This window comes from Trichoderma gamsii (assembly GCF_001481775.2).
Source record: "Trichoderma gamsii strain T6085 chromosome Unknown Scaffold_49.2, whole genome shotgun sequence".
In the NCBI taxonomy this organism is placed as follows: Eukaryota; Fungi; Ascomycota; class Sordariomycetes; order Hypocreales; family Hypocreaceae; genus Trichoderma; species Trichoderma gamsii.
In genome coordinates, this window is record NW_020171386.1 from 204663 (window position 1) to 229821 (window position 25159).

A 25159-nucleotide genomic window follows, 5' to 3' on the forward strand; every position below is an offset into this window, starting at 1 on the left:
GGGAGACACAAGCAGGCACGCAAGGCTCGCAAGCAAAACTTGCAGTAAGAAGTGGAGGAAGTAGAAAGGAGTAGAACAAGAAAAGATAATGCGATGCGGTTGGATATGTGAGGAATGGAGGAATAAGGAATCGATAGATGCTGGGGAACCAACCAAAAGCGGCGAAAAGGGGTTAGAGACAGAAGCAAAAGAATAAAAAGAGAAAAAAACAAGAAAGGTGGCGTAGATAGAACAGCTAAGCTTAGCTGGCTGGCGGAGAGGCAACGTAAGAATGAAGAAAGGAAAAAGGTCCAACGTTGATGTTAGTCGGCAAAGTTGACAAAAAAACGCGGGTGCGCGCGTGGACTAACAGATAAGCAAGGCGGATAGGCGGTTAGGAGAGAAGGGCAGGCCACGGTATATAAACAGCTCCGAGGCAGTAACAAGAGCCGTGAGTTAGTAACAGTAACAGTAGCAGCAGTAACAACTGCTTTATTTTTGTTTTTTGTCTCTTCTTCCTTTTTTTTCCTGAAAAAGATGATGATTGGCAAATGGATTGTCTCTTCTTTGTGACGACCCGTGCGTGTTGTATAAGAGTATGTATCAGAGGCGGAGGAGGATGCGTTAAAAGGATGGAGATTATTGTGGATGTCTAGATATGTGTGTTAACGTGCGCGCTTATATTGCGCGTGGATAGTTGTGCCCGCTCGAAATAAGCGTGAGTGAGATTGCGAGGCACGGCCAAGAGCTATTTCGAGAACAGAATGATCTTCCTTTCCTTCCACCTTGAGAGGGTGTGGTTTTGTGTGCCCGCACAAGTTGATAAACGGCACTTTCAGACCAGAGAGATGTCGAGCCGGCGAGAATCCAAGTGAGAGGCGAGAAGCCGCTTTTTTTGGAATTATCAACGAAAATAGCCAAGGCCTTTTTGCCGGGCTCCAGGGGTGGTTGGGACCAGTGGAGGGAGCCACAAACGGTGGCCAAAAAGCAATGAGACAAACAAGCCCAAAGCTGAAAGTGCTGGGAGCCGGCGAGGGGTACTCGGCAGAAACAGAGGCAGTGAAACCCGCAAAACTAGAGGATATAGGAGCGTCAGTCACTTGCGTGTGTGTGAATGTTGTGAGGAAGTTGAGGATTGGGGAAAATGAGGAGATGAAACTATATTGCGTAGGTAAGCATACCAATATTTGCCCTCTTGAGTCTCTAGTCTCTCAGTCCTACTGCTTCTTTGTCTTGTGGCGTGTAATGTGTGTCTCGTCTTCTGCCACTTACGCACAATGTGTTGGCAACCTCCCCAAACAGATTTTAGAGAATAATAGATCTCCCTTCTTCTAGACCACAGCAGGCCTACCTTTTGCTGTAACCGAACAGCACTTGTTGATATTTATAACAGATTCGCTGTTCAGACTGTATTTAAGAGTGGCAGAGGGGTGTTTGGAACCTCTCTCTCAGGATGATGCAGCAATATGGACGAAGAGGGGGGATTTAAATGCGACAGCCAGCTGAGCACACACACCGAGAGAGACAGGAGGAGGGAAAATTGAATGTTGGCAAGCGGCTGAAAAAGCTGAGTGTGAGAGGCGTTTGGGCTAAATACTAAACCTGGTTTCGGCCAATATTGCATCCCAGGAAAAACCACCCAAAAAAGCTACAGACTCATCTCCCGAATTCCTCCCTTGAGTCGCTGGATACATATCCGGCCTCGCCTCGCTTGGCATTGCCTTGCCTTGGTTCTTACTCCGCATCGTTTAACGAGCCTATAATAATGCCTCTTTGTCTCCCTGCGTTGGGGGGGAAATAGCCTCGTGCCGGCCGATGCAACGATGAATGTACGATATAGGAGCCAGTGAATCAATGACAATCAATTTTAAAAAGAAATTTGAAGGTGTGAATAAATAAAAAGACAGCAAGGCTGGCAACGGGGTTGGATAACATGTAATGTGCCCCCAATATCTGAGGCGACTGTGCCTGGAGGAGGGTGTGATTTGCGTCTCTCCCATCCAACAGAATATTTCAGCCTCGACTCCTATCGCCGATCAAACATCTGGTGATAATTTATGATCCGACATTCTCAGCTGCTGCTAAATGTTTCATGCCGCCTCATATCTTAAAATGGTATCGTCTTCTCGTACAATAAAACACTCACTCAACCCTTCGATTTTCTTCACAACGACGACTGCTATGATAGAATAAAATGGCGACAGAATGACAACGATAACATCATCTGATCCACGGGCGTATTCGCATAGCGCTCACCGGCTGCAGGGTTTCCAGCCTCAGCCTAAGTCAAAATGTCTCTGTTCTCATCGGCCCAGCTCCATTTCTCATTCGACGATACCACCACCACGATAGAGTCTGGCGCACTTGCCATGCTCAGCCCAACCAGTCACTAAAAATGCTAGACTACAGGGACATAAGTCTCAAAGAAGCATCATCAACTTATCACAGTAGCAGCAATTATTTTTTTTTGCCTCTAGAATGATCGCACTCTTCCTTTTGTAGGCGAGTCGATGTGTTGCGGTAAACATGAACGCCACAGTACTATCATCAACAAAATAATCACCCAACCTGCTAGGATCTTTGGCACTAGAGACAAAAATTTACCAGGGCTGTAAACTTGACTGTGTTACCATCTCATTACCATTTTTTCTTTTTATGCCGCTGCGAGTCCCAAGGCAGCATTCGCCGTTACGTGTGGCAAATTGATGGCGCGGCTCGAAGCATCGGGGCGAACTACTCAGTAATGGCGCGTCAAGGACGTGAAAATAATTGCCAGCGCGGAAGAAAGACGCAGAATTGATCTCGCAATCTCATAAAGTGACTACATTTTCCGAGGAAAGAGGAATAAGTGCCTCTCAGAGAGAGTGAGAGAAAGAGTGACTCGGCTTGAATTGGGTGAGTATGCAAGTATCACTTGAGATATCACGGCGAGGTTGGCTTGAAATGTCAGCAAGTCAAACACTGCACATTAAATAGACACTACTACTGATGCAGTAAACAATAGATAGTTCAGGTACCTCAAGAGAATGACAATCAAGGAAATCGAAACTACATGAGAACCAAAATATAGTTCAAAACACGCCCATGGCAGACGTCGTACCAGTTCATAGCCAGCTATCACAAAATGGGGATCTAATGCACAATACTTTAGTGCATGACATGATATCGGGGTATTGCGAGCATAAACGGGAATGACTGGCTAGCAAATTGAAAGCCCGTGCTCGTATGGATCCAAACAGCAAGAAAAAAAACACACAACGAAACAAACAAAATAAGAACATGCACTCCTCCTCTTGGCGAGATGAAGCGCGGATATGAGTGGTGATTCAGTCAAGGGGAAAGCCCTGGACCGCTTTCGCAAAGCAATCTCTGTGGCCTCTGCATCTGGGGCGAGGCCCCAGCCCCGGTCTCAGCCTCTTTCGCCTAAGCCTCCTGCTGGTCTCCCTCAGGCTTGCTCTCCGCCTCAGCAGAAGCATCTCCCTCCTTGGCCTCCTCGGGAACATCAGCCGTCGTCAGTGTCAATGATTCTTGGACAGGACGGCCGGTGCCTCCGTACTCTGGAGCCAGAGAAGTGGCGAGGGCTGGGAGCTCATTGACCAATGAAGTGCCAGAGGCCATGGGGTGCATCTTCTTCAAAGTGGCAGCCGAGAGGACAAACTTCATGGCGGCAAACATCCAACCCATGATGGCGGGAACGTTGACAAAGTACTTGTGGTAGAGCAGCTCTGGGTAGCCCGTGGCGAAGACGGCAATGGTCTTTTGGGTGGCAGCCTTGACGACAGGGTCCATGCGGAAGAAGCTGACTGACTTGTAGTCGTGCACCTGGATCAACTGATACGGGTCGGTGCCGTCCTCTGGGAGGGGCTCCTTGATATCATTGAGATTGAGCTGCTGCACGCCCAACTCCATGAGCGCTGCACGCCATCTAATGAACCTATAGAGCACACAGCTGGTTAGCATGCCTAAGAAGAAAAAAATGGAGGGTAGTTCCATATTCAGATGCTCACTCATCGACGTCGCCAAAAGTAGAGTTGTTGTCCTTGATGGCGCCATAAACGTGCCAGGTAATGATGACCTTCTTGCCAGTGTCGTCTGTAAAGTTGGAAACGAATCCGAGGTTGTGGAACTTCTTCTTGTCGAAAGTCTGAGTCACCAGAGATGCCGGGTTCACCTCTTTTCTCCAGGTGAGGGCGTCGGTCAGCTGCTTCTCGGCGCCCGCCAGGTCGCCATTGTTGGCTCGCAGGAACTTCTGGAGGATGACCTGAGTCGGTGCGTGGGAGGCGTCGTCAGAGAGCTCGACCCCCCACATCTCGGTATGGCCTGATGACTTCTTGATGTCGGCTAGGCGGGCCGTGAATTGGGCAAGGGGCGTTTCAGCCTCGTTCTTCTCGGGGGCGGACATGATGGCGGCTTGGTTGATCAAGGCGAATTGGCTTGGCTAGAAGTAGGTGTAAATACAGAAACAGCGGGAATGGAGGGAGGGAAGAAAGAAAGAGAGAGTTGAAAGAGAGAAGTTGGACAAGACAAGGGGAAAGCTCCGGCAATTGCGTAGTAGCAAGCGGGAGCCTAACTGCAGCTGCAGGCCTGGTTGCAGTAGGAATTATGTAGGTAAGCCCGCCAGGGTTGCAATCCCGAGAGATGGTGAGGTGATGAGCACGAATAGAGGTATGTGATTGGAAAACGAGGTGGATTGGTGTGAAACTGTATGGAGCAGAATGTCTATACCTACCTAGATTTTACCTAGATTTTACAGAAAAAGAGAGGGGGGGAAAAGAAACGCTTTGCGATAGCGTTGGTCCTGTTCCTGGAATAGTTGGCACAAGGACTTGTCGCAAACACCGAGCCTGTTGAAGCTCCTCGACTCTAGAGCTCGATCTCCGACATGAGCAATTAATGACTAATTCCGGGCACTACAGACAAGAGACCGAAGCACATTGCCGTGCCTTGCATGTACTAAGGCCATAGCATGAGGTACCATGGCCAGGTACAGTTACATCGTACGACAATAGACGCTGTCGAGGTTGCCAGAGACTCTTACCCGGCACTGGCCCAGAAGTCTAACCGAAAGGTACCCCTCCGTTCTTAGAAACTTTATTTGCATACGAAACTACCAAGGTCTCTTGAGTGGTTCCAGGTCTACAGGAAAATGTGCTCTTCTTGGCAGAGAGCCAGTCAACGCTCGCCAAAGCCCCATGGCTTAGGGGACCCAACTGGAGCTCACATGCGGTTGGCTGAAGCTTCGTTATCACAGTCTGATTAAATCCCATGCTAAGGAGCTTGGCGAGCGGACAAACCACAGCTTCCGAAAACCTTGTCCATAGCGCTAAAGTTGCTTGTAGCCAACGGCCACCGCCAATCGCAGCACTTGGACAAAGGCCTTTGCAAACGAATGTACTACAAAGTGTGTTGCTATACTTGTAGCACCACGGATTGACTCCAGAGACTACAGCTACCCGGATTGATCAACATGTAGAACGGAACTACTACTAATACCTTCCAATAAAGCTGCATCTTCTTTCTGCTCTTTCATCACATGACTGGCCGATCACGACAAACGTCACCAGCGCTGCCATATGGAGGTACGTACTCCGTCAAGCCGCTGCCCCACCTTGCCCCCAAAGGAGGCTCGGAGCTGTGACATCGAGCCCCGCGTATCCCGTCCACGTAACGAAGTACCGGATCGAGGCTCCAACCACCATCTCGACAAACCACCGCAGCAGCAGCAGCTTGAGCAGCAGTCATGGTACGTTTAGATCCGGCACCGCCCTCTACCTCACATAGTCTTCTTCTTCTTCTCGTTCTCGCCATTCATCTGCCAAATATGCCCCCCCTTAGAGAAGCAACAGCCCAGCGGTCAGCTTTCGTTTTTTTGGGGGGCAGCTTGAACTGACCAACTGACCGAGCTTGACGATAGTCTCAATCACTGCGGCCGTACCTCCAGTGCGTACGAAGCAGCCTGATTGCCGCCCTGACTCTCTCCAACTTCGCCTCCCAGACCACCGAGCGTCACAATGTCCCCGAGATCGAAGCTCAGACCTCCCCCGAGGTGCTGCTCACGCCCCTGACCATTGCCCGCAACGAGAACGAGCGAGTCTTGATCGAGCCGAGCATCAACTCTGTCCGCATCAGCATCAAGATCAAGCAGGCCGATGAGATTGAGAACCTGCTCGTCCACAAGTTTACCAGATTCCTGGAAATGAGTCGGTGCCCGCCGCGTTCCGCCAAAATGGGGATACAGATGATCTGACAGTTGGATTTCATTATAGGAGCGGAGTCATTCTTTATCCTGCGGAGAAAACCTATTCCTGTGAGTAGTGGATGGACAATCGAAAGCTTAGCAGTTAGTAGAAAACACATGCTAATTTGCAATTCAACACAGGGCTACGACATTTCTTTCCTGATAACAAACTTCCACACCGAAGAGATGTTGAAGCACAAGCTTGTCGACTTTATCATTGAATTCCAAGAGGAGGTTGACAAGGAGATTTCCGAGATGAAGCTCTTCGTACGTCCTATACACTACTCTGCCGCAAACTGGATGTTGGATATCGACTAACGAAATATCTCCCGCTTTGCAGCTTAACGCCAGAGCACGATTTGTTGCCGAGTCTTTCTTGACACCTGTGAGTACTTTCCCCTTCTTCGTGCAGCAGGGCGTATCTAACCAACGGCTTGAAGTTTGATTAAACTGCGATAAACATGTATCCACGAGATGGGGATCAAGGGGCGCTGCATATAGGTATAAACAACTGAGAGCTAATGAAAAAAATATCATTATCATTGTCTAAATTTACTTGATGCCAGCTTACGTCCCAGTGGGATTCTGTTCTGTTTCTGCATGCTGTGATAGAAGAATCGGGGAAAGAATAAGACAGTCCGAATACCTGTCCCATTGCTAATAGCCAGCTTCCTCCGGCGAGGAGCACTATCTGCTGGAGCTTCATGCGTGTCAAGAGTCAGCTTAGAACTACTGGCTGTCAATGTAAGCCCACTTTGCGAGTTGAGCCTTGGAACAGCCACATCCGTTCGATGGGGAGCACGGACGACGACAACTGAACATCAATGACACGGCTGTTACAATCAAACAAGGCAGTCAAGAGAGCCAGGATCAACTTGATTCCTCAAAATTCGTTCCTCAACATCATTGAACTCAAAAACTCATATCCGCAAACGTTGTGTTCTCATTTATCTTGAAACAGCTCCCACGTGGCTTTTCACCGTCCTCTCCCTGGGCTCGACAGCTGTTATATAGCGGGACCCGGTCATTGAGCTGCTTGGGATAACTGGCAAACAGTTCAACAGCTTGGCAATCTTAAATTGTCGCCGATGTCGGCATCATCCTCATCTTTTGCAGCTGGCAGCCCTAGCAACTGGCAACAAACGCGAAGCTAGCTGCCCGTTACGCTCTTCTCCTGCGTTTATCACTTCCGCGTGGCTTCGTGCAAACAAGACGCGAGGAAATTTTCAACACCGCCACTTCTATTCACTTCTCTTCTTTTATCCTCTCGTTCCCTTCTCCCCTCCCCCCTCTCCAAGTTGCTATCTTCCTTACACCTCACCATCGCCACCTTTGGCTTCATGACACCGCCATCAGGCACCTCCAACTCGTTCCAACTCCAAACACTCTGAAAGCAAAAGGTTTGTTTTTGACAGGTAATTCGGTCTGTTACGTTTCCTCAGATCCCTTCTCCTCATGGGTAGCGTAACTACTATTCTTCGACTTTTGGTTCCTGAAATCCTCGGCTGATGTGCAGATGTTCCAACGAGCACATTTCTTCGCTCCCATCTCATATCACCACACACATGTCTCTACCATCTCATCTCATCTTCGAAATATCTTACTCCAGCTCTTTCTTTCCCTTTGCTGTACGAGACCCTTGCTAATCTTCGTTAGCCCAACGCGTCAACATGGCTTCACGTCGTGAGAAAGCTCGCGACCTTAACTTCGGGGAAGCACCCTTTGTGGATCCCAAGTCGGCAGCAACTCAGTCATCGCCTCTCACAGGTAGACAGCGTGCTCAGCTAGCTTCCAGTCACTCCGCCAGTCGCCTCTCCACCATTCCCGAAAGTTCGCGCAGCGGCAACCGGTCTGACATTGCTCAAAGCGGAAGTGACTTTGATTCTTCTCTGTATACATACAGCGACGCTGACACAGACTTGGATCGTGCAAAATTGGTTCAACATAGTTCTTTTAACCCATCTGCTAATGCCTGGGTTCCTTCCACACCCGCAAAGGTAAGTATTTTCTTGTCTCGATTTCACAATCGGTTAGCTACCTACCAGTCATTTGGCTGTTGTCTTGATCAATACTTATCAGCTGGATAGTGGCCTGGCCCTGGTGATAGCTCTCCTCTTGCGACCGAGAGTCATTCGCACCCGATGCCTGGAGTTCTTCCCGCTACAGATGTTGGAAATCATCCTCGCTTCGTGGCCGAGAACCCTGCCGCAACTGCGATTGGAATTCCTTTGTCACACGTGGGCGGTAACTTCATCCCAGGCGTGGGTGGAAGTGCTATACCTTTTCGATTTGACCCCAACCCACCTCACCCTTCTTTTCAATATCCTTTGCCAACTGGAGTTCCGCCCTTGACTGAATATCCACCGATCCAGAATCCTCAGCTATTCCCTCAAGAGCAAAGCCAAGACGGCACTGACCTTGTTTCATTTGCCCTGGCTCATACTCCTAGCCGCGACGCGAGAACCACTGTGGATGAGTCTTAGGAAGGCAAGTCAAACAGTGGAAGCATCGACGAATCTCAAGAGTCAGTGCGCTATTCGCACGACGGGTCGGAGCTTGCAGTGGGAGAGAACCCTCCCGATCTCCGTTATCCTCGATACGTCCACTCGCAAGCTCTGCCCGACGACTCGGCGAGATACTCTGTCGCTTCTGCTGAGAGACAGGCTAATGAGACCTTTGAGTTTGGGCCCTCGCCGTCTTACACGCCTTATGGGTTCACGCGTCCACCACCTCGAACAGCCGAAGCGCTTGCCCATGAGTCTATCGCTGCTGTCGAGAGACAGGCCCAAGCCACTTTCAAGTTTGGCCCTTCGCCGGTCTATACTCCTTATGGTTTTTCTCACCCCCCACAGCAGGTTCTGCCCCGGATCTCGCCACAGATCACACACAGCCATTCTCTCAACTCTCTTCGATCCAGCGAAGGAAATGAGGAAGTTGGTAGTTCAACCGTTGAGCCACCGACCAGCGACTCTCTCTCTCTTGCTACTGTGGAGAGCCAGGCCGAATCACCCTACGGGTTTAGTCCTGAGTCGTCTCAGTCTGTTCTCGGATACCGTCAGCCGCAGAAGATCCCGCACAGTTACTCTCTTAATTCACTTCGATCTAGCGAGGGGAGCGAAGAACCTGCTAATTCAACTCCGACTCGTCGGCATGGCGCATTTGGACGCGGTTACTTCAGCCCAGGCGTCACGACCGCAGCCAGTGAGCCGCGCAACTACGCACCTCGGACTGCAGGACGTGCTGGTGTTAGCCCTCTCATGATGCAGCCTCCCCCTAGATTTGATCTAGGAGCGGCGGCTGCAACCCCTGTTGACAATGAGCATCGGAACATGGAAGCCCAGCTTGTGCGGCAGATTGTGCGTCCCTTTGGCGTGCGTCTAAGCGATACAACCGGACTTTCTGAGATCCCGCTTGATCGTATCAACACCGCTCCACTGAGAGAGGTACAGGAATCGAATAAGCTTGTACTGTTGACTGACACTCGTTCTGGACTGCCCACGCTGGCTGAGGCCATGGACCCGGCCAACTTTCCCTTTGTTGAGTCGGCTAGAATGGCAAAGCCTATGAATTGGGGAATCGTCAAGCTGAAGAATGTGCGTTGTGACTTGTCTATTACTCCCCTTTCACTCTACTATCCTCTCTTTTGCCCCTTTCCTTTTCCTTTTGGCGATGTAAAGCAAGGCTGTTTTGCTAACGTTGCTACTTAGATTCCTTTCGCCACGACTCGCGCCGAGGTTATTGCCTTTCTCGGTCGCAACTCTAAAATCTTGAATGACTCTGACGAAGGCGTGCACATCATCATGGACAAGGTGACCAGCAAGACGATGGACGCCTACGTCGAGTTTGTCTCGCTTGAAGATGCCATGAGAGCTGTGGAGCGACACCGCCTCAATGTCGCCGCTGGCCGATATGCCCGTCTGGGCGAACGCACCATCGAGGTGGAGGTGACTTCTCAGGGCCACCTCATGAAGGATCTTTTCCCTATTGCACGTGGTGTCTTTTGGTATGGAGTGGTCCCTGAGATCTTGCCCTACAACCACAATCAGCCGTGGGACAATTTCAAAGGCTTCATCTCAGAGGAAGAGATGGTCATGCTTGTCAAACACGTTGAGGTACCTCATCGAGTACGTAACCGCACCTTTGCCTCGTTCTCCTTTTCTTTTCTCCAATTCTCCTCCAATATCAGATCCAGTTGTTCCTAGCTTTCTTATTCGCTTGGATACTAACGCGCATGGATTGTTATAGTCGCCCTTCTCCCGGGACTGCCCGCAACGCCCCTACGAGTGCTTGATCAGCACCATCAAGAAGTTCCCCTGGTTTCGCACGGATTGCATCACGATCAAAGAAAGAGAGGCCATCTATCAAGCAACGCTTTCGCTTATTCGCCAGCTTACTCGAAGCATTCTTTTCCAAGAGGACACTAACCATTTGACACCTCTCTTACTCCGCCGCCTTGTTTCGGCGGCCATGTTCTGCCCCGCCTTTACACCGTGTATGAAGGACGGCATTGCCTGGATGACCAACATGCAGGCGCTGGATATGGAATATTACCAGCTCCCTCGCTTCTCGAACAGTTGGCGCCATCAGTACGCTATTGGCCCGAAGCCTGGCTTCCCCCTTGATCTTGTCGAGGTTAGTAACGGTCACTAAGCCTGGAGCAATTTTGTTCTCCCCCGGTCTCTGGTGTCTATATGAGCTAATGACGTCGTCTGATTCACAGTGGTACGTGGCTGTGATTCGCGAGCAATCCAGCCGGGATATTCTGTCCCTCCCCCTTAGAGAGCGCGCGGAGCTTCAACATCAGGCCGAACAGACAGACATGTACTGGGGATACTTTTGGTCAGAGGTTGGATATGTGATGGGACCCCAGTTTGACGACTTGACTCTGGCCGAAGCGGCTAAGCTGGAATTTGCGGCCATTGAGCGCATTCTCAACCGAGCTTTTACTCAAAACTAAACAAGCCCATTTGCTTTTTCATCGCCAGAAGGATTTATCTGAGATTCTATGGGTATCTTGCTAATTCTCTTTCTTTTTCCTTCTATTTGCCAATGGATATTTCTTGGCTGGGCTATATCTTTCACGTGTCGATATGGGGCGCAACTTTCTTGTTTACGCTATTCGAAGCTGCAACTATTATCTACTGATAGGGAGGCATTTTTATGTACTCTGACTTCGTAAACACCTTTTTGAAATGGGCACGCGCTCTTTCCTTTGATACAGATGAATATATGGAAATAACCAGGTAGATTAGGGTTATCAAGCACAAAGAGCTCAGAAGCCGCCAATATGTTCACACGAACCACAATCTAATCTCTAAAGACCTGAACCACCACATCTATTGATCGTCATTGGCAAAGAATAAAAAGTAACACCTAGCAGATAAATACAGAATCAAGTTTACTTTCACATGATATAACCGAGAGCATAACCGAGAGCATGCGTTGAAGGATTATGTCACTGGCATCTACCTAGCCGCAACCAGCCACAGCCATATCACGTGCGAGTCATTGAAGCTGGTAACCCGCGCCACATCTCCTCGCCAGGTTGCTACCGTGACGCAGCAACGGCTCCGCAGCTCTTCTCTCGGCTTCTGTCTGCGTCTCTCCTGGCAGCTTCACTACGATTGCTAATTTTCCCTTCTGGGCCAGTATCATCGAACTTCAACTTTCCTTGTGCCATCGTTTTCTGTATTTACAGCTTCATATTTCATCGTTCAGCTGCTGCTGAGTCGGCCCGCCATTTTGCAACCATGGCTTCCACAATAACTGGTTCGTGATACCCCACCATATCAGCCATCTGTCTGTCTGGCTGTCTGTTTGTTCTGCCTTCAACAGCCTCCAATACTTGCCCCATTTCCTTTATTCTTCATGCATGAAATTGACCCTACCACACCGAACTGACACGAGTATTAACTTCTTTCAGTTGCTGTTAAGCATCAGGGCAAGAAGTACAACGTAGACGTCGATCCCGAGTCTAGTGGACTGGATTTCAAGCTTCAGCTCTTCAGCCTTACCAACGTCGAGCCCGAACGACAAAAGATCCTCATCAAGGGTGGTCAGCTCAAAGATGACGCAGACATGAGCAAATTGGGCCTCAAGGCCGGCCAGAACATCATGATGCTGGGCACACCGGGAGATGGTGGCGCGGATCTTGTTCGTCCGTCCGAGGCCATCAAGTTTGTTGAGGATATGACCGAGGCCGAGCAAGCTCAGCAAGTGGGAGCCACTCCTGCAGGTCTCGTCAATCTCGGCAACACTTGCTACCTAAACTCGACTCTGCAGACGCTGCGTTCGATCCCCGAGCTCCAGACGGCTCTCACCACTTATAACGCTGTGCCTGGCACAAGTCGACAAGATCTGGCTTCTCAGCTCTCTGGTCTCTACAAGAAGATGGGAGCCACGCTTGATTCTCTGCCGCCCATGGACTTCTTGGCGGCTCTGAGAATTGTCTTTCCTCAATTTGCCGAAAAGTCGAGAACTGGCCCCGGCTATGCTCAGCAGGATGCTGAAGAGGCCTGGTCCCAGATTGTTCAGCAGCTGAACCAGAAATTGACAATCAAAGGCTCTGGTGATAGCTCTGGAGTCTCATTCGTGGAAAAGTACATGGCAGGACGATTTACTTCAGTCCTCGAGTGCGACGAGGAGGAAGCCCGAAACGGAGGTGAAAAGGCTATTACATCCAGTGAAGCCTTTTATAAGCTGGACTGCCACATTGATGCTCAGACGAACCATCTGCGAGACGGAATCCTGGCTGCGTTGAGCGAGCAGCTGGAAAAGAAGTCTGAGGTGCTTGGCCGCGATGCAACGTATACCAAGAAGTCCAAGATATCCCGAGCCCCCAAGTACCTCACCGTCCACTTCGTGCGCTTTTTCTGGAAGAAGGAAACGAAGAAGAAGGCCAAGATTATGCGCAAAGTCACCTTCCCCCAAGAGCTGGACATTGTTGAGTTCTGCTCTGATGACCTGAAATCGGCTCTGATTCCGGTCCGAGACAAGGTTCGTGAGGTCCGAAAGGATGAGGAGGATATCGACCGCGCCCGCAAGCGTCGCAAGAAGACGCATGACAAGGATATGAGTGACGTTGCCGGTGGCTCGGGCCTGCCTTCGGAGAGAGAGCTGGCACAGCAGAAGAAGAAGAAGGATGAGAGCAAGCCGCAACAGGCGGATGATGGCGATACCGTCATGGGTGAGACATACAAGACCGATGCCCAGGTCGAGGCGGAGAGCGAGGCTGCGCTTCTGGCTGCCAAGAAGGAGCTCAACTCACTGATTAACCCTTCTCTTCGTGACGACGACGGTGCCAACCAATCTGGTCTATACGAGCTGCGCGGTGTTGTTACCCACCAGGGTGCCAGCGCGGATAGTGGCCACTACACGGCGTATGTCAAGAAGACGGGAACTGTGGACCCCAAAACGGGCAAGAAGGAGAAGGAGGATGGAAACTGGTGGTGGTTCAACGACGACAAGGTGACCGAGGTAACCGTCGACAAGGTCGAGGCCTTGGCCGGCGGTGGCGAGTCTCACTCGGCGCTGATTTTGCTTTACAAGGCAATTCCCCTGCCTAGCTCCGAGGGTGTTGAAGAGTAAGGCAGGATTAGACCTGAGTTATTGCACAGTTAAAAACGGGAAATTGGAATCATATGGAAGCTGGGCGTTTGGATTAGTTACTAGCTACTAGTTAGTAGGCGAAGATGGCGAAAAGATGGACTTTGCCTAGGCTGTTGGATCATCTGTCCTTTAGACATATGCCATGACGAATAGAACAGAATATGAATACGGTCAAGTTGACCAGATAATAAACATTTTGTACGAAAAAAAAAAAAAAAAAAAAATCTCTTTGCGCGAGACTCTCTATATAGGGGTATCGTCATGTTACCAAAACCAGCCCTCTCTCCAACCGTTTTTCCATCGACCAGTTGCGCCAGTGACTGAATGTACATACAGCAATGTGCGGCTGAGCTGTAGTATCGTATGAATGGGATGAAAGCCAGTGACCTTGATCCCAAAAGACTCAAATGAAATAATGTTACAGTTATCTTGGAGTTAAATTGGGCAGCCCATCACCGTAAAGGGCTGATTTAATTCCTCTTTTCTTCTTTTTCTCTCGTCTGGAAAAAGCAGCAATCAAGCGGCAATGCTAGACCTTCTTGGCATTCTCTTTCTCTTGTCGTCTTTCTTGGGCGCGCTCTTTGAACACGTCCAGCTTCTTTTGCAAAGCAGTTTGCTGCTCTACAAGCGTAGATCGCTGCTTCTCGAGCATGGCGATCTGCTCAGAGGGAGTAATCTGGCGAAACTCCCGGATAGCCTGGAATAAGTTAGCAGACAAGAATTGTATAATCCCGAGTTGTGGGAGAAAAGAAAGATTTGACTGACTTCCTCCTTCTGCTTGTCTGACTTGAGCTGGGCGCCGGTCAGGGTTCCGACCATGACGACGGCGGCAAAGGCCACGGCCCAGACGCCGCCCCTCCATTTTTGTTGCTTGGTCAAGGGGATCCTGGATGTCATCTTGAAAATCTTTTTTCTTTTTGTCACCAGTAGCCTCTCCAGACTCGGTTGGCCTTGTTCTGGCGCTCAGCCGGGGTAATTCCCTTGCCCAGAGAATCGGTCGCCGAAACTGTCGAGCACGCCAAAGTAGTCGTGCTGCTACGGCTTCTCCCTCCCAATCCCAGTCCCAGATGCTTGTCCCGTTCCAAAGACGCAATTTTCTCCTCCTCCGGGACAGAGGTCGATGATGATGATGGCGTTGCTACAACTGGCAAAGACAAAGAGGCCCGCTTATGCCCGACGACACGAGGCGTAGCAGCAGCAGCAGCAGCAGCAGTCAACAGGTTATCGCTGTTGCTCCACGATTGATGACGAACGGCCACCAACTCGATGCTGTCTTGGCCGGTGCTTTGACAGGCAGAATCGGGCGACAATGGCGGGCCGTGAAGCTGCTGCTGCGATGAAGTGGAGGAGGCTGAAAGACTTAGTAAGAAGCGGGGCAAGGCCGAGGATGACGAGGCTGCGCGGTGGCCCATGATGCGATGGAGGTCATCACGATGGAAGCTCAATTGGGGCGGCCAAGAAGATTAAAGCAAGGAGCTGTAGATAGGCTGAGATTAAGAGTCTCTGATTGATGAGTTTATCTGACGAAGAAGCTCGTTTAAAGAGAAAGGGAAGTTAAGGTTGAAAGACATTTCTTCATGCTGAAGGAGAGAAAAAAAAACCAGTGGCTTTTCCACATGCAATGGGCCTAGAATGCAAGGAGGCGCTGCGACAAACCAGCCACACGAGGCTCAGGCCCAAAGTAACATTCTTTTCGTTAACGCTCCTTCCATAAAGAATACTGCCATGTTCTTCTTTTGACCGCTCGAATCTTGGCAGAATCTATTCTCTGCTCTTCTTTTTTTCTCTTTTCACGCTTACTATACATGCCATATCAACTTGTGTTGCTCTCCCGATCCAATCAAGCAGCCATGCGGAAAAATAATCCATCTTGGCGATTCAGTAGCCGGATACAGCAAGTCGCCCGCCCAGCTTCTATACGGACAAACCACCCAGTTACTGGGTAAGTGACATCACCACCAAAATACCCGCTAAACCGACCCCTCCGGCAGCCCGCTAATAATGACTAAACCACAAGTCAAGAGCTCTATTGACGCTCATTTGCTGAGCAACAGACAATTATATTCCATTGAAATGAGGACTGTCGAATAAACTTGGCGTCTTCAACAGCTCTTGAAGCATCATCTTCTCTTTTTCCGGTTGACATTTTCCATTCTCGTCTCTTTCCCCGCACTCCGCCATCAGTACAAAACAACTCGTGGCCCTCTCTCACTCTCTATACATCGCCAATATGGCTGCTCCCCGCGTCTTCATCGTCCGCCATGGAGAGACTGAATGGTCACTCAACGGCCGACATACAGGCAGCAGCGACATTCCCCTGACGGCCAATGGAGAGAAGCGAATCATTGCTACAGGCAGAGCTCTTGTGGGCGATGACCGTTTGATTGTCCCTCGACAGCTGTCGCATATGTAAGTCCCGCATATTTCCTTTTCCTTCAAACCGGCCTTCCAGCTTTGTCTTACAGTTTCGGAACTACATTGCACATCTCCCATTACCTGGTTCATTTGCCAAAAGTCACGCACTTTAATCGTTTGATTTTGAGCTCTCTCGACTCTCCCCCCCCATTCCGTCATAACCTCGTGCTATCTTGAGTTGCTGCCCTGTTTCGCTCCTCTTCAAGAAACGGGGTTAAGAGGAACAGCAAACACCCTCAATCTTTCCACTGTCCTTACCTATTTCATCGAGCTATACATGATATTTGAAACTCGTAACACCTCAGTTCTCAGTTCTCATGTTCAGATTGTTTGCTACATATACGCGCAATTGTACGAGTCTGAAGAACGTTTCTGTCGACCAATGGATCGTCTATTTGTTGTTCTCGACTGGCTACTACACCAAACTTCTCTTTTCCTTTACTTCTTTTGGGTTTCCTCTCGGCAAGGCACATAAGCTCGTGTCTCGTCTTCATCCCGAACACCGTCTAGTCGAAAACCACAGTTGGCGCGGTATCCTTTACTTCGCGTATGCTCCCACTGTTCACTTATAACCCTCTGCATCACGAGTTTCATCTCTTATCATGAGCTGAGAGAAGTCTCTTTTTGGTGATTTTGTCGGGGTACAATGTAACAACACATTTCAATTCCACTGTTTGTTCCGTTTCTCATGCATACCGCACACGAGGGACACCCGCTCCGCTTGCAACTCGAATCGAGGCAAAACAGTTCCATCGTATACATTACGTGTTGAAAACAAGAGCTAAATATTTTGGGTAATCTCCCCGAACCAGCTACGTCTCTCCCCGGAAACGAGCCCAACGGACATTTGAGTTGCTCAATATTGGAGTATCTGGGCCATTACCCTGGCAACTACACGGCGGCTCTGCTGGCGGTGGCCTTAAATGTGGCGCCACAGTCGAAGTTACCGAGGACATTCGAGAGTGGGACTACGGCGACTACGAAGGCATCACAAGCCCGGAGATTCGCAGAATGAGAGCCGAGCAAGGCATTGAGGGAACTTGGGACATTTGGAGAGATGGCTGTCCAGGAGGAGAGTATGTCACGCCCTGACGACCCAAATCTTACCAGATTACCGAGCACATCCTACCCACGGCACACGCCTCTTTAGATTTCTCTACAAGCATTCCTAATCTAATTCTCATATCTGACATGTCACAGGAGCCCCCAAGATGTCACTGATCGTCTAGACCGTCTCATTGCCGATATCCGTAAAAAATATCATGAGCCTGCACTCAACTCGTCCGACGGCCAGCTCCCGCATAAGAAATCCGGCGACGTTCTCATCGTTGCACATGGACACATTTTACGAGCCTTTTCGATGCGCTGGGCTGGCAAGACCCTACAGGATGGCCCAGCATTCTTACTCGAAGCTGGTGGAGTGGGCACTCTGAGGTAAGAAACAAGCTGTACAAGTATATGCAAGTCCCCTGCTGAGAAATGCTGATTGTGGGTTCCAGTTACGAGCATCACAACATTGACGAGCCAGCCATCCTTCTTGGCGGAGCCTTTGTTGTCGACATCTTAGAAAAGGAGGCCCAGGCTTGAAGCCTCAGCGACAAATCTTTCCACGGTTATATCGAGAGACTTTGCATCGGCATTAGAGGCTTTGAGACATATAAATTTTGTATTTGTGACCTACGCATAGCATGTATCTTTGGCTCTTGGGCAAAAGACATGCTTATACAATCTATGCCGTCTTAGCTTATCCTTGGCCCGATTCAACTGCTCTTGCCGAAGCCTCCATCTCGCGCAGTAATTTACTTAAGCGATATATCCAAAACCGCTTACTGCCCTTGTGTTGTATTCTGAATGCGTCCGAGAAGAGATAGAATTAGCAGAGAGTATAAGCAGCATCCCCAGCAGCTAGAAGAAAGAGGATGGGCATATTATAGGTCGATCCTAGCCTATTCGTTCAAGTCATATTCGAAAAGGCATGCAAGCAAGGCACCTTGGCTGGCTTCAAGTACATTAACCCACCATCTTTCAAAATCAACGTCTGGCAACTTTTCGGTTAAGCTATGCTTGCTCTATTCAAGAGCCTTACACATCATGATGCTTGGCCTATCCGGCAAGGCCCGTTAGTCTGACATCTTTTTCCCTTAACCAACTTATAGAAAGATGCCACGCCACCACCATTCATGACGCGGGTGGATGGCTTGATAGGTATCATCTGGGCTGTTCGATTGACATGGCTCGGCAGTCTCTCTCTTCCAATACCGGCAATAACACAACAAGCAGATTTGGTTCCGGGAGGGGGGGAGGAGAGACCATGGCCACGTATCTGCGTCATCTTTCTCCTCCCAGGCTCCCTTGCATCTTTGCTCGAGTCAGTGGTCCCTTGCTTCAACAGACAACTCAAGCTGACCCTCGACGATTTTCAGCTCGCTTCGACACAGCCTAGCCAGACCTCCCTAGTCACTCTCCCGCCGACCTTACGCCATTTCCGGGGATCGGCCTTAACTTGGCATCTCCAAATCAAAGAAAAAGACGGAGGAGTCTCTGTCGTCTCTGCCTATAGCGCTCCGCATTTGCCGGTCATTCACATCGGTCTTCCGCTTAATGGTTCCGGCTAGGCGGGCCGGGTCATAAGCCTGCAGATCCGAGAGGCTGGGGTTCAGTATCCTCCACTGTAGCCCACCCAGCAGTCCCCCAAAGATCATGCAACCCAATTGCCCAGATACCGTAGCACGGGTGGAACCGCGCCGGTAGCGGGTTCAGTAGAGGTTTCATCGTCATATTTCACCTGAAAAGAAAGGTACCATGTGCGAAAGTAGGTACTCCGTGCCTTGAAAGTTTAGGTTAGCTGTCGCTGGGTCAGATGTCGTGGCGGTGAGGCAAATACTTGATCCCGTTTTGCCGCCTATCACTGGCTCATAACTCCTACTAGCAGAGTATTACTAGCTGCGTTTACCCACTTGCTTTGGCACAGATAGTAGCGAATGGCCTTGTTTGCCGCCCTCTGGATCCTTGGGGAAAAGCTTATGGATTGGACGGGCTGCGGCTGGTAGTGGCATCTACAGTTGTGCGTAAGTCCCTGCTCATCGGTAGCTAACATACCAGCGGTTAATTGGCAAGAAGCTTGAAGAGGGTGTGTTGACAAGTTTCTCACCTTTGAATCCAGATAGAGCCTGGATATAACAGGTGGCACAAGTACCTAATATTTCCTAGGACAAAAACAAATCAGCCCGTTTGCAATGGCTTCTATTATCATATCAGTACAGCTATACCTATCCCACTCTCCTGTCGGAGATAAAGGTGGCATTGGCAAATAGGTATCTCCTACTTGTACGTCCTGTCCGACTTACTAAAACCCCCCCTTTGCCTCAGCATGACGCATGTCTTCTCCTCTCCCCCTCTTGGTCCCGGCTGGGTAAAGTAACAGCTATGCTGCTACTATTGAGGCGCAGTAAGTCTGCAGAAGTCTGGCGTATGCGGAGAGACGTGGCCAAGTTCTAAAAGCATGTCGAGCTTGTCACGGATACGTGGTTTGTACGCAGGTATGGAGAATCGCCCGCTTTGTTTAGAAACCCACTTGCAAGTCTCGAGCCATACGCCGCGGCCTAGTCCAGGGACCCCCCAAGGTGTCAGCGGATCACGGGCGACTATGCACCTGCAAGAGCGCACCGTTCCGTGGGCGACAGTTTTCTGATGGCTTTAGTGGCGACACGAGCCGATAGGTGGGTTTAGTTGGAAAAAGCTCGAGTGCCGCGGCTTGCTTGGGGGGACCATTGGTTGAATCCGCCCCTGCTCAACGCTGGAAACTTTTGAGAAAAGCATATATGTGGCCATCTCGTCGCATGAACCTTGTTCCATCTACTGACTCTGACGCCAATCGCAATATGCAGCAGAGGAAAGCCAGCAGGGCGTGCCAAGGAAGGAGACTTGCTTTCCCGACGCTCAATAACGGGCTGGGTATACAAGTACGAGCAGAAAGAGACGTTGCTGCTACTGACTGGAACGGAATAAGAGGAGCCAACTGCAGGGGGAAGGGGAGCTGTTGGCCTTTCCTTGTGTCCTGGTGGCAGGGAATCAAACCTACCAGCAGCTCCAGCCACCTGGCAAGCGTAGATGATCGAGCTAGTGCCTAAGATCAGGGAATAAGAAGCTGATGAGACACAATGGCAGTGGTCTCTTGCCAACCCACAGAGAGGTCGCATATGCAGACTGGAAATTTTCTTTTCTTTCTTCTGCTTTCCGCTGTTGGGCGCCCTTTTCTTCTGTGTGCTTTGCCATTGAGCCTCAGATGAATACATTTGTACACCAGAGCTCCCCCTGTAGCTTATTGCTGCATCGTCGTCTGTGCTTTCCAAGAATAGATCGTTCGATCATCTGTTCACCGCTGTTCTCTGCAGTCGGGATGCTGTGGAGAAGGATTTTAGGTCTCGCGTAGTGAGCTCGCTCTTGTGCATCCGGAGTACTCCGTCCCCCGTCACTATCGGATGCTTCATCTCCACAAGCCTCCATGCGCTCCGTGCAGCGTCTCCCCATTCTGACGCCGGTAGCGCGACCAGGGGCGCCAAATGCTATCGCCGTGCCGCTCACGTTCCACAAGACTGAGACTTGCCAGGTCCCTCGTTTATGCACCTGAGTGTAGAGGGCCCCTGATTCGCTGGATGGCACGGAGTGGCGCAAAACAAACCGCAACAGGCGCGAACAGGGTTGGCGGCAGACTGTGGGACCGGGCCATGAGAGAAAAAGTGACAGCAAGTGAACGGCTCTTCTCCACTCACAGCTTGCGTTGGTGGGCGGTGGCACGCCGGCAACCGCAAGTGCCCGCAGGCGGGATAATCTGAGCAGGGAGGCAAAGCAGAGGTGAAGAAAGAGGACATGGCCCCCGCTGCGGACAACATTCCATCCGCCTACTGTGTTGCTGCCCAGTACGTGGTACTGTGGTACTATGGCAGGATATGGAGCATACATGTACTTGTAGAGTTTTGCTGTTTCGCTGTTGATACAGTAGAGCGGTATCCGCAGCTGCTGTCTCAAGGCAGCGGTCATGTGCGACCTCGTGGAGCCAAACGCTGGACGTGCATGCAGTCGAGGTCCCGTGGCGTGGCAGCATAGCGGTCTTGCTGTCCAAGCACATACACCAGGATGGCCCTTTTCATGCTTGGCTACTGCTGCACAGGAATCCAAGACAGGGAGGAGCTGTCATATCTTGTCCCTTCCCTACAGCCAACGTGCAGGAAGATGGGCGCCTATGCCTATATAGTGCTGCCATTTATCCCAAATGACAGGTCTCTCAGCAGCTGTTGGGGCGCTGACGAATTGTCCGCTTGCGTTGAGCAGGCTGGCTGCGTATGCATGTACTCCATAGCGAGACAGCGGCCACGCCGAAAACTTGCAGACACGACACCGAGTTCTCTGATTGGAAAAACTTGCGACGAAAAATGAAACACTGCCGCAAGACTTTATGAGGGTGCCTCGGCGATGTACTTGATATGAACACAATTCCTACAACATTGGCACCTTGGGAGGCTCAACATCTGGGAGTTTGGAAAAATCACCACGTTTTTGGACAAGCGTGGCCTACCTTGGGTACTCCCTTGGCTCCGTACGGGTGTTCCGATTCAATGCTGCAGAACCAGAAACGCGGTACGACTCCCATGCCGAAGGATCTAGTATTGGGCAAACGGCTGGGGTTCACTAGCAGGGATTTTTTCCCTCCCCCTCCCCCTGGACCGCTGCAAGAATCGAGCTGTCTATCGGCATTGGCATATCCTCCCCTTGTGCGCGCTGCGCCCGCTCTCATGCTTTGAAATGATGTGCGGCTCCATCTGTGGCCTTCTCCTACAGCAAAGCTGTCCGCTAGGGCTTGCCAGGGGAGGGGGGTGAAGACAAGCTAGCTGTCCAGGTATCTGTGCCACCATGCTTTGACGGGACATGGAGCCAGAGAAGCGTTGGAGGGGCAGCCAGAGATGCAGGTGATACTCGCACTGTGCCACGAAGTCACACGACGCCAGCTTGCTTGCTAGCGGTCTCCAGCATAACCTCATATGCAGCCAGCCCCCCAAGAAGGCGCTGCGAGCAGTGGATGAAATTGCGACGTGGCACAGCTTCGTTCCTTGACTAGCTGCTTGGTTCCCAGAGACAATAACGGCGTTTGGCACCCAACAGCATTGTTTCCGCCTGCCATCCCTTTTCATTTCCTCGTGGTGTGTTCGCCGTTCTCCCCCTTCTCCCTCCTTTTCTTCATCACAATGTGCCCGGAGTCCATCAGGGGATTGGCCGAAGGGTGGCCAACGTCTGCAGCCTTCAGCTAGGTAGATGCGATAAGACGCTCAGAAAGTGACACAGCCAAATAGTCGCATGTCCCTGGTACCTGGTAAGACACTGCTGTCAAAAACGAAGAAAAAAACGTGTCGTGTCTGAGGCGTGCGCTCCCGGAGCTGTTTGAGACCTCTCCTGTCCGATTCGGCCTTGGACCGTCAAGCCGCCAGGTGTGAATTGGCAGCTAAAAACTGGGGCTTCCGTCGGGAGAGCTGCGGCCTACCCGAGTTGCATGCATGAGTTTTTGTTCACGTGATGACCGCTCGACGTGTGCCATTGGGCGGATCGGGCCATTGTCTTGGGATGGCGGTGACACAGGCCAATCAGGGGTATCTTGGCTGAGTCGTTGGCACCCACCATCTTTCGTATCGTGGTCCTTCAGCCTTCAAATAGCGTATTTGTGATGGTTGATGGGTAGAGGGCGGTTGAAGAGACGCCTGACTAGGACCCTCCGGCTAGCCACGGGTCGCTGACACAAAACCCAAACCTCGTACACCCTCGTGCCGTCACAATGGCTCCAGTAATGAGTCGCTTGGTGTCTTCCAATGCCACTGCTCACGGCCGTTTAGGGTGCTGATGCGGTCATGGATAAGCTGGTCATAGGCTGCCAGCTGTCCGATTGTTGACAAGTCGACACTGGATCATCACCTCAGCTCACTTGAGCGAAAAAAACTAGCGTGCTCCCTTAGTTCGGCGTCTTGCCTTGTCCAGGTTTGCCTTTATGCGAAATCCAATACTTGAATAAGACACAATGACCAGTCATCTTTCTCCCAACACACTTGACACTGCTCCCTCTTCCTGCGCTAGTGGCAGTGTTTCCTCTTGTACTCGTACATGCGTCCGAGTAGTTGGTATTGAATGCTCACAAACAGCCCTAATCTCCGGCTAGGACAAACGACGAGAAGCTGTCAGAGGCTATGCGTCTTGGCAGCCAGTGAACCCGAATTTTCAAGCCGTACAAAGAAGCGTCGCTGCTTGTCGGGTAGTTTCCGGCCGGCCCGGCACAGGAATTGGAGACGCCAAATGTTCTAATGATTCGATCTGCGCGTTTGATGCTATTTTTTTCCCCTTTGCGGAGAGAGCCCTATGCAAGGTTAGCCAAAGGCGGGATTGGTAAGATGGCCAGTGCTGATTAGGATTTCAAACAGCCATGCTGATTCAGGCTCTTGCCTCTACTCTCCACATACAGCAGGTATTAGGGTAAAGAAAGAGCGCGGTGAAAGGCGAAACCGGCCGTAAGTAGAGAGCAGCACCAGGACGCTGAAGGGGCCAAGACTTCGCAGCTGACATCGCTTTCAGCGGCAACTATTGTCGACAGAGAAGAGGGAGAAATGCAGTCACGTTTACTGAGCCTGGCTGCGTATAATGCGATGGAATACACTGAGAAAGAAAGAAGTATCCAAGTAGGAATAATCTATTGGTAAAGATCAAAGTACGAAGTGGTGCACATACTACTATAGTAGTAATGTGTAGATGCAATGCATAGCTGCGTGTAGTGAAAGCGCGTTGCGTCTTGCGGAAGGAACGGGGTGCGCAATTTCAATGAGCCGGCAGCACTGCCACGTCAACTTCGTCTTTCTCACAGAACACCAAACTACACGTACAAAGTAGAGATTCAAACGTTAGCCTCATGATCAACATCACGCACCGCATCTACCAAACATCGAATCATTGTGTAGCTGGCATTACCATTCTCTTGCTGGCCGATGCTGCAGTTTGGCCAGCCGTGCTTAGCACTTGGCGCTGCCTCCACTAGAAGATGCACCAAGCCCATCCATCGTCAATACTAGCCGAAGGCAATCTGGCGCTGCTGCAAGGAGAGCCACGCTGCGAAACCAGGTAGCCGGTGCTAATTGAAGGACCACTGGGTACTGCTCTCACCCCCTTTCTGGCTGATCTTGCAGGCGTCTTCTCCTTTCCATTGTGATGTGCTGAGACTAACGAGCAAGCAGTGAACCTTCTCGGCCACAAACTTGAAGTCGCACACGTCGTACCATAAACCCACGGTCTGGCAGCCTCGCTCTCAGGTGGCTAGCACCCAGGAACCACATCAAGGCAAGAACGCCACTAAAATACCCTTCCAACAGATCCATTGCCGCAATCATAATCTACTCAACCGCTAGTGGTCCAGCAAGCCATGAACTGTATGAGCCTGGCATGTTTGACTGGCGACAACATGGCCAGTCGGTTTGGGCAAGGGAGTCGTTTTTGCTGCGAAATATTGCCTCCCCCTATTCGCACACCCCTCTAGCAAACTGGGCCAAACCCAGCAGGGACCGGCTCTTGTCACTTCACGACTATGTTTACAAGCACGTTCGCTTCAAAGGTTTCTCCTCGGCGAGACTGTTTGATGATGGCGTCTTTCTCCCTTTCTTTTTCTCTCTTTTTCGCTGTCTTTTTCTGCTTGCATCTTTCATGTCTATACTACACCTTCCGTTTGAATTAATTTAGACAGAATCCATACTGTGCCTCAATTCCTTTCCCCCCCCTTCTATCTCTTCTCCTTTCCTGCCCTTCTCTTTCCTCTGCTTTCTTTAAATGTCTCTATCTCCTGCTTCCCTTGGCCCCCTCTTTCCTTTCTTCTCTCTCTTTTCTGGCTGCTGTCGA

At 50.6% G+C, this 25159-nt stretch overlaps 5 protein-coding genes across 5 annotated transcripts; 3 read left to right on the top strand and 2 right to left on the bottom strand.

Annotated features, from left to right (window-relative positions):
• Positions 1–3402: 3402 nt before the first annotated feature.
• On the bottom strand, positions 3403–4381 carry TGAM01_v209673 (hypothetical protein; the record flags this gene model as incomplete). Its single annotated transcript, XM_018808043.1, has 2 exons — positions 3403–3913; positions 3987–4381. The coding sequence occupies 2 exons, from the start codon at positions 4379–4381 to the stop codon at positions 3403–3405; spliced, it is 906 nt and encodes a 301-aa protein (XP_018658700.1).
• A 1171-nt stretch (positions 4382–5552) lies between these two features.
• On the top strand, positions 5553–6666 carry TGAM01_v209674 (actin-like protein 2/3 complex subunit 4; the record flags this gene model as incomplete). The annotated part of the gene is made up of 7 exons (XM_024550615.1): positions 5553–5722; positions 5761–5842; positions 5894–6179; positions 6246–6286; positions 6359–6484; positions 6558–6602; positions 6658–6666. The coding sequence occupies 7 exons, from the start codon at positions 5553–5555 to the stop codon at positions 6664–6666; spliced, it is 759 nt and encodes a 252-aa protein (XP_024404657.1).
• A 5301-nt stretch (positions 6667–11967) lies between these two features.
• Positions 11968–13804, top strand: TGAM01_v209675 (ubiquitin carboxyl-terminal hydrolase 6; the record flags this gene model as incomplete). Its single annotated transcript, XM_018808041.1, has 2 exons — positions 11968–11986; positions 12141–13804. The coding sequence occupies 2 exons, from the start codon at positions 11968–11970 to the stop codon at positions 13802–13804; spliced, it is 1683 nt and encodes a 560-aa protein (XP_018658698.1).
• A 550-nt stretch (positions 13805–14354) lies between these two features.
• TGAM01_v209676 (hypothetical protein) lies at positions 14355–14722 on the bottom strand (the record flags this gene model as incomplete). Its single annotated transcript, XM_018808040.1, has 2 exons — positions 14355–14522; positions 14591–14722. 2 exons carry the CDS (start codon positions 14720–14722, stop codon positions 14355–14357), a joined length of 300 nt encoding a protein of 99 aa, XP_018658697.1.
• Positions 14723–16055: 1333 nt separating this feature from the next.
• Positions 16056–17827, top strand: TGAM01_v209677 (phosphoglycerate mutase; the record flags this gene model as incomplete). The annotated part of the gene is made up of 5 exons (XM_024550616.1): positions 16056–16234; positions 16599–16787; positions 17053–17316; positions 17441–17674; positions 17740–17827. The coding sequence occupies 5 exons, from the start codon at positions 16056–16058 to the stop codon at positions 17825–17827; spliced, it is 954 nt and encodes a 317-aa protein (XP_024404658.1).
• Positions 17828–25159: the final 7332 nt, after the last annotated feature.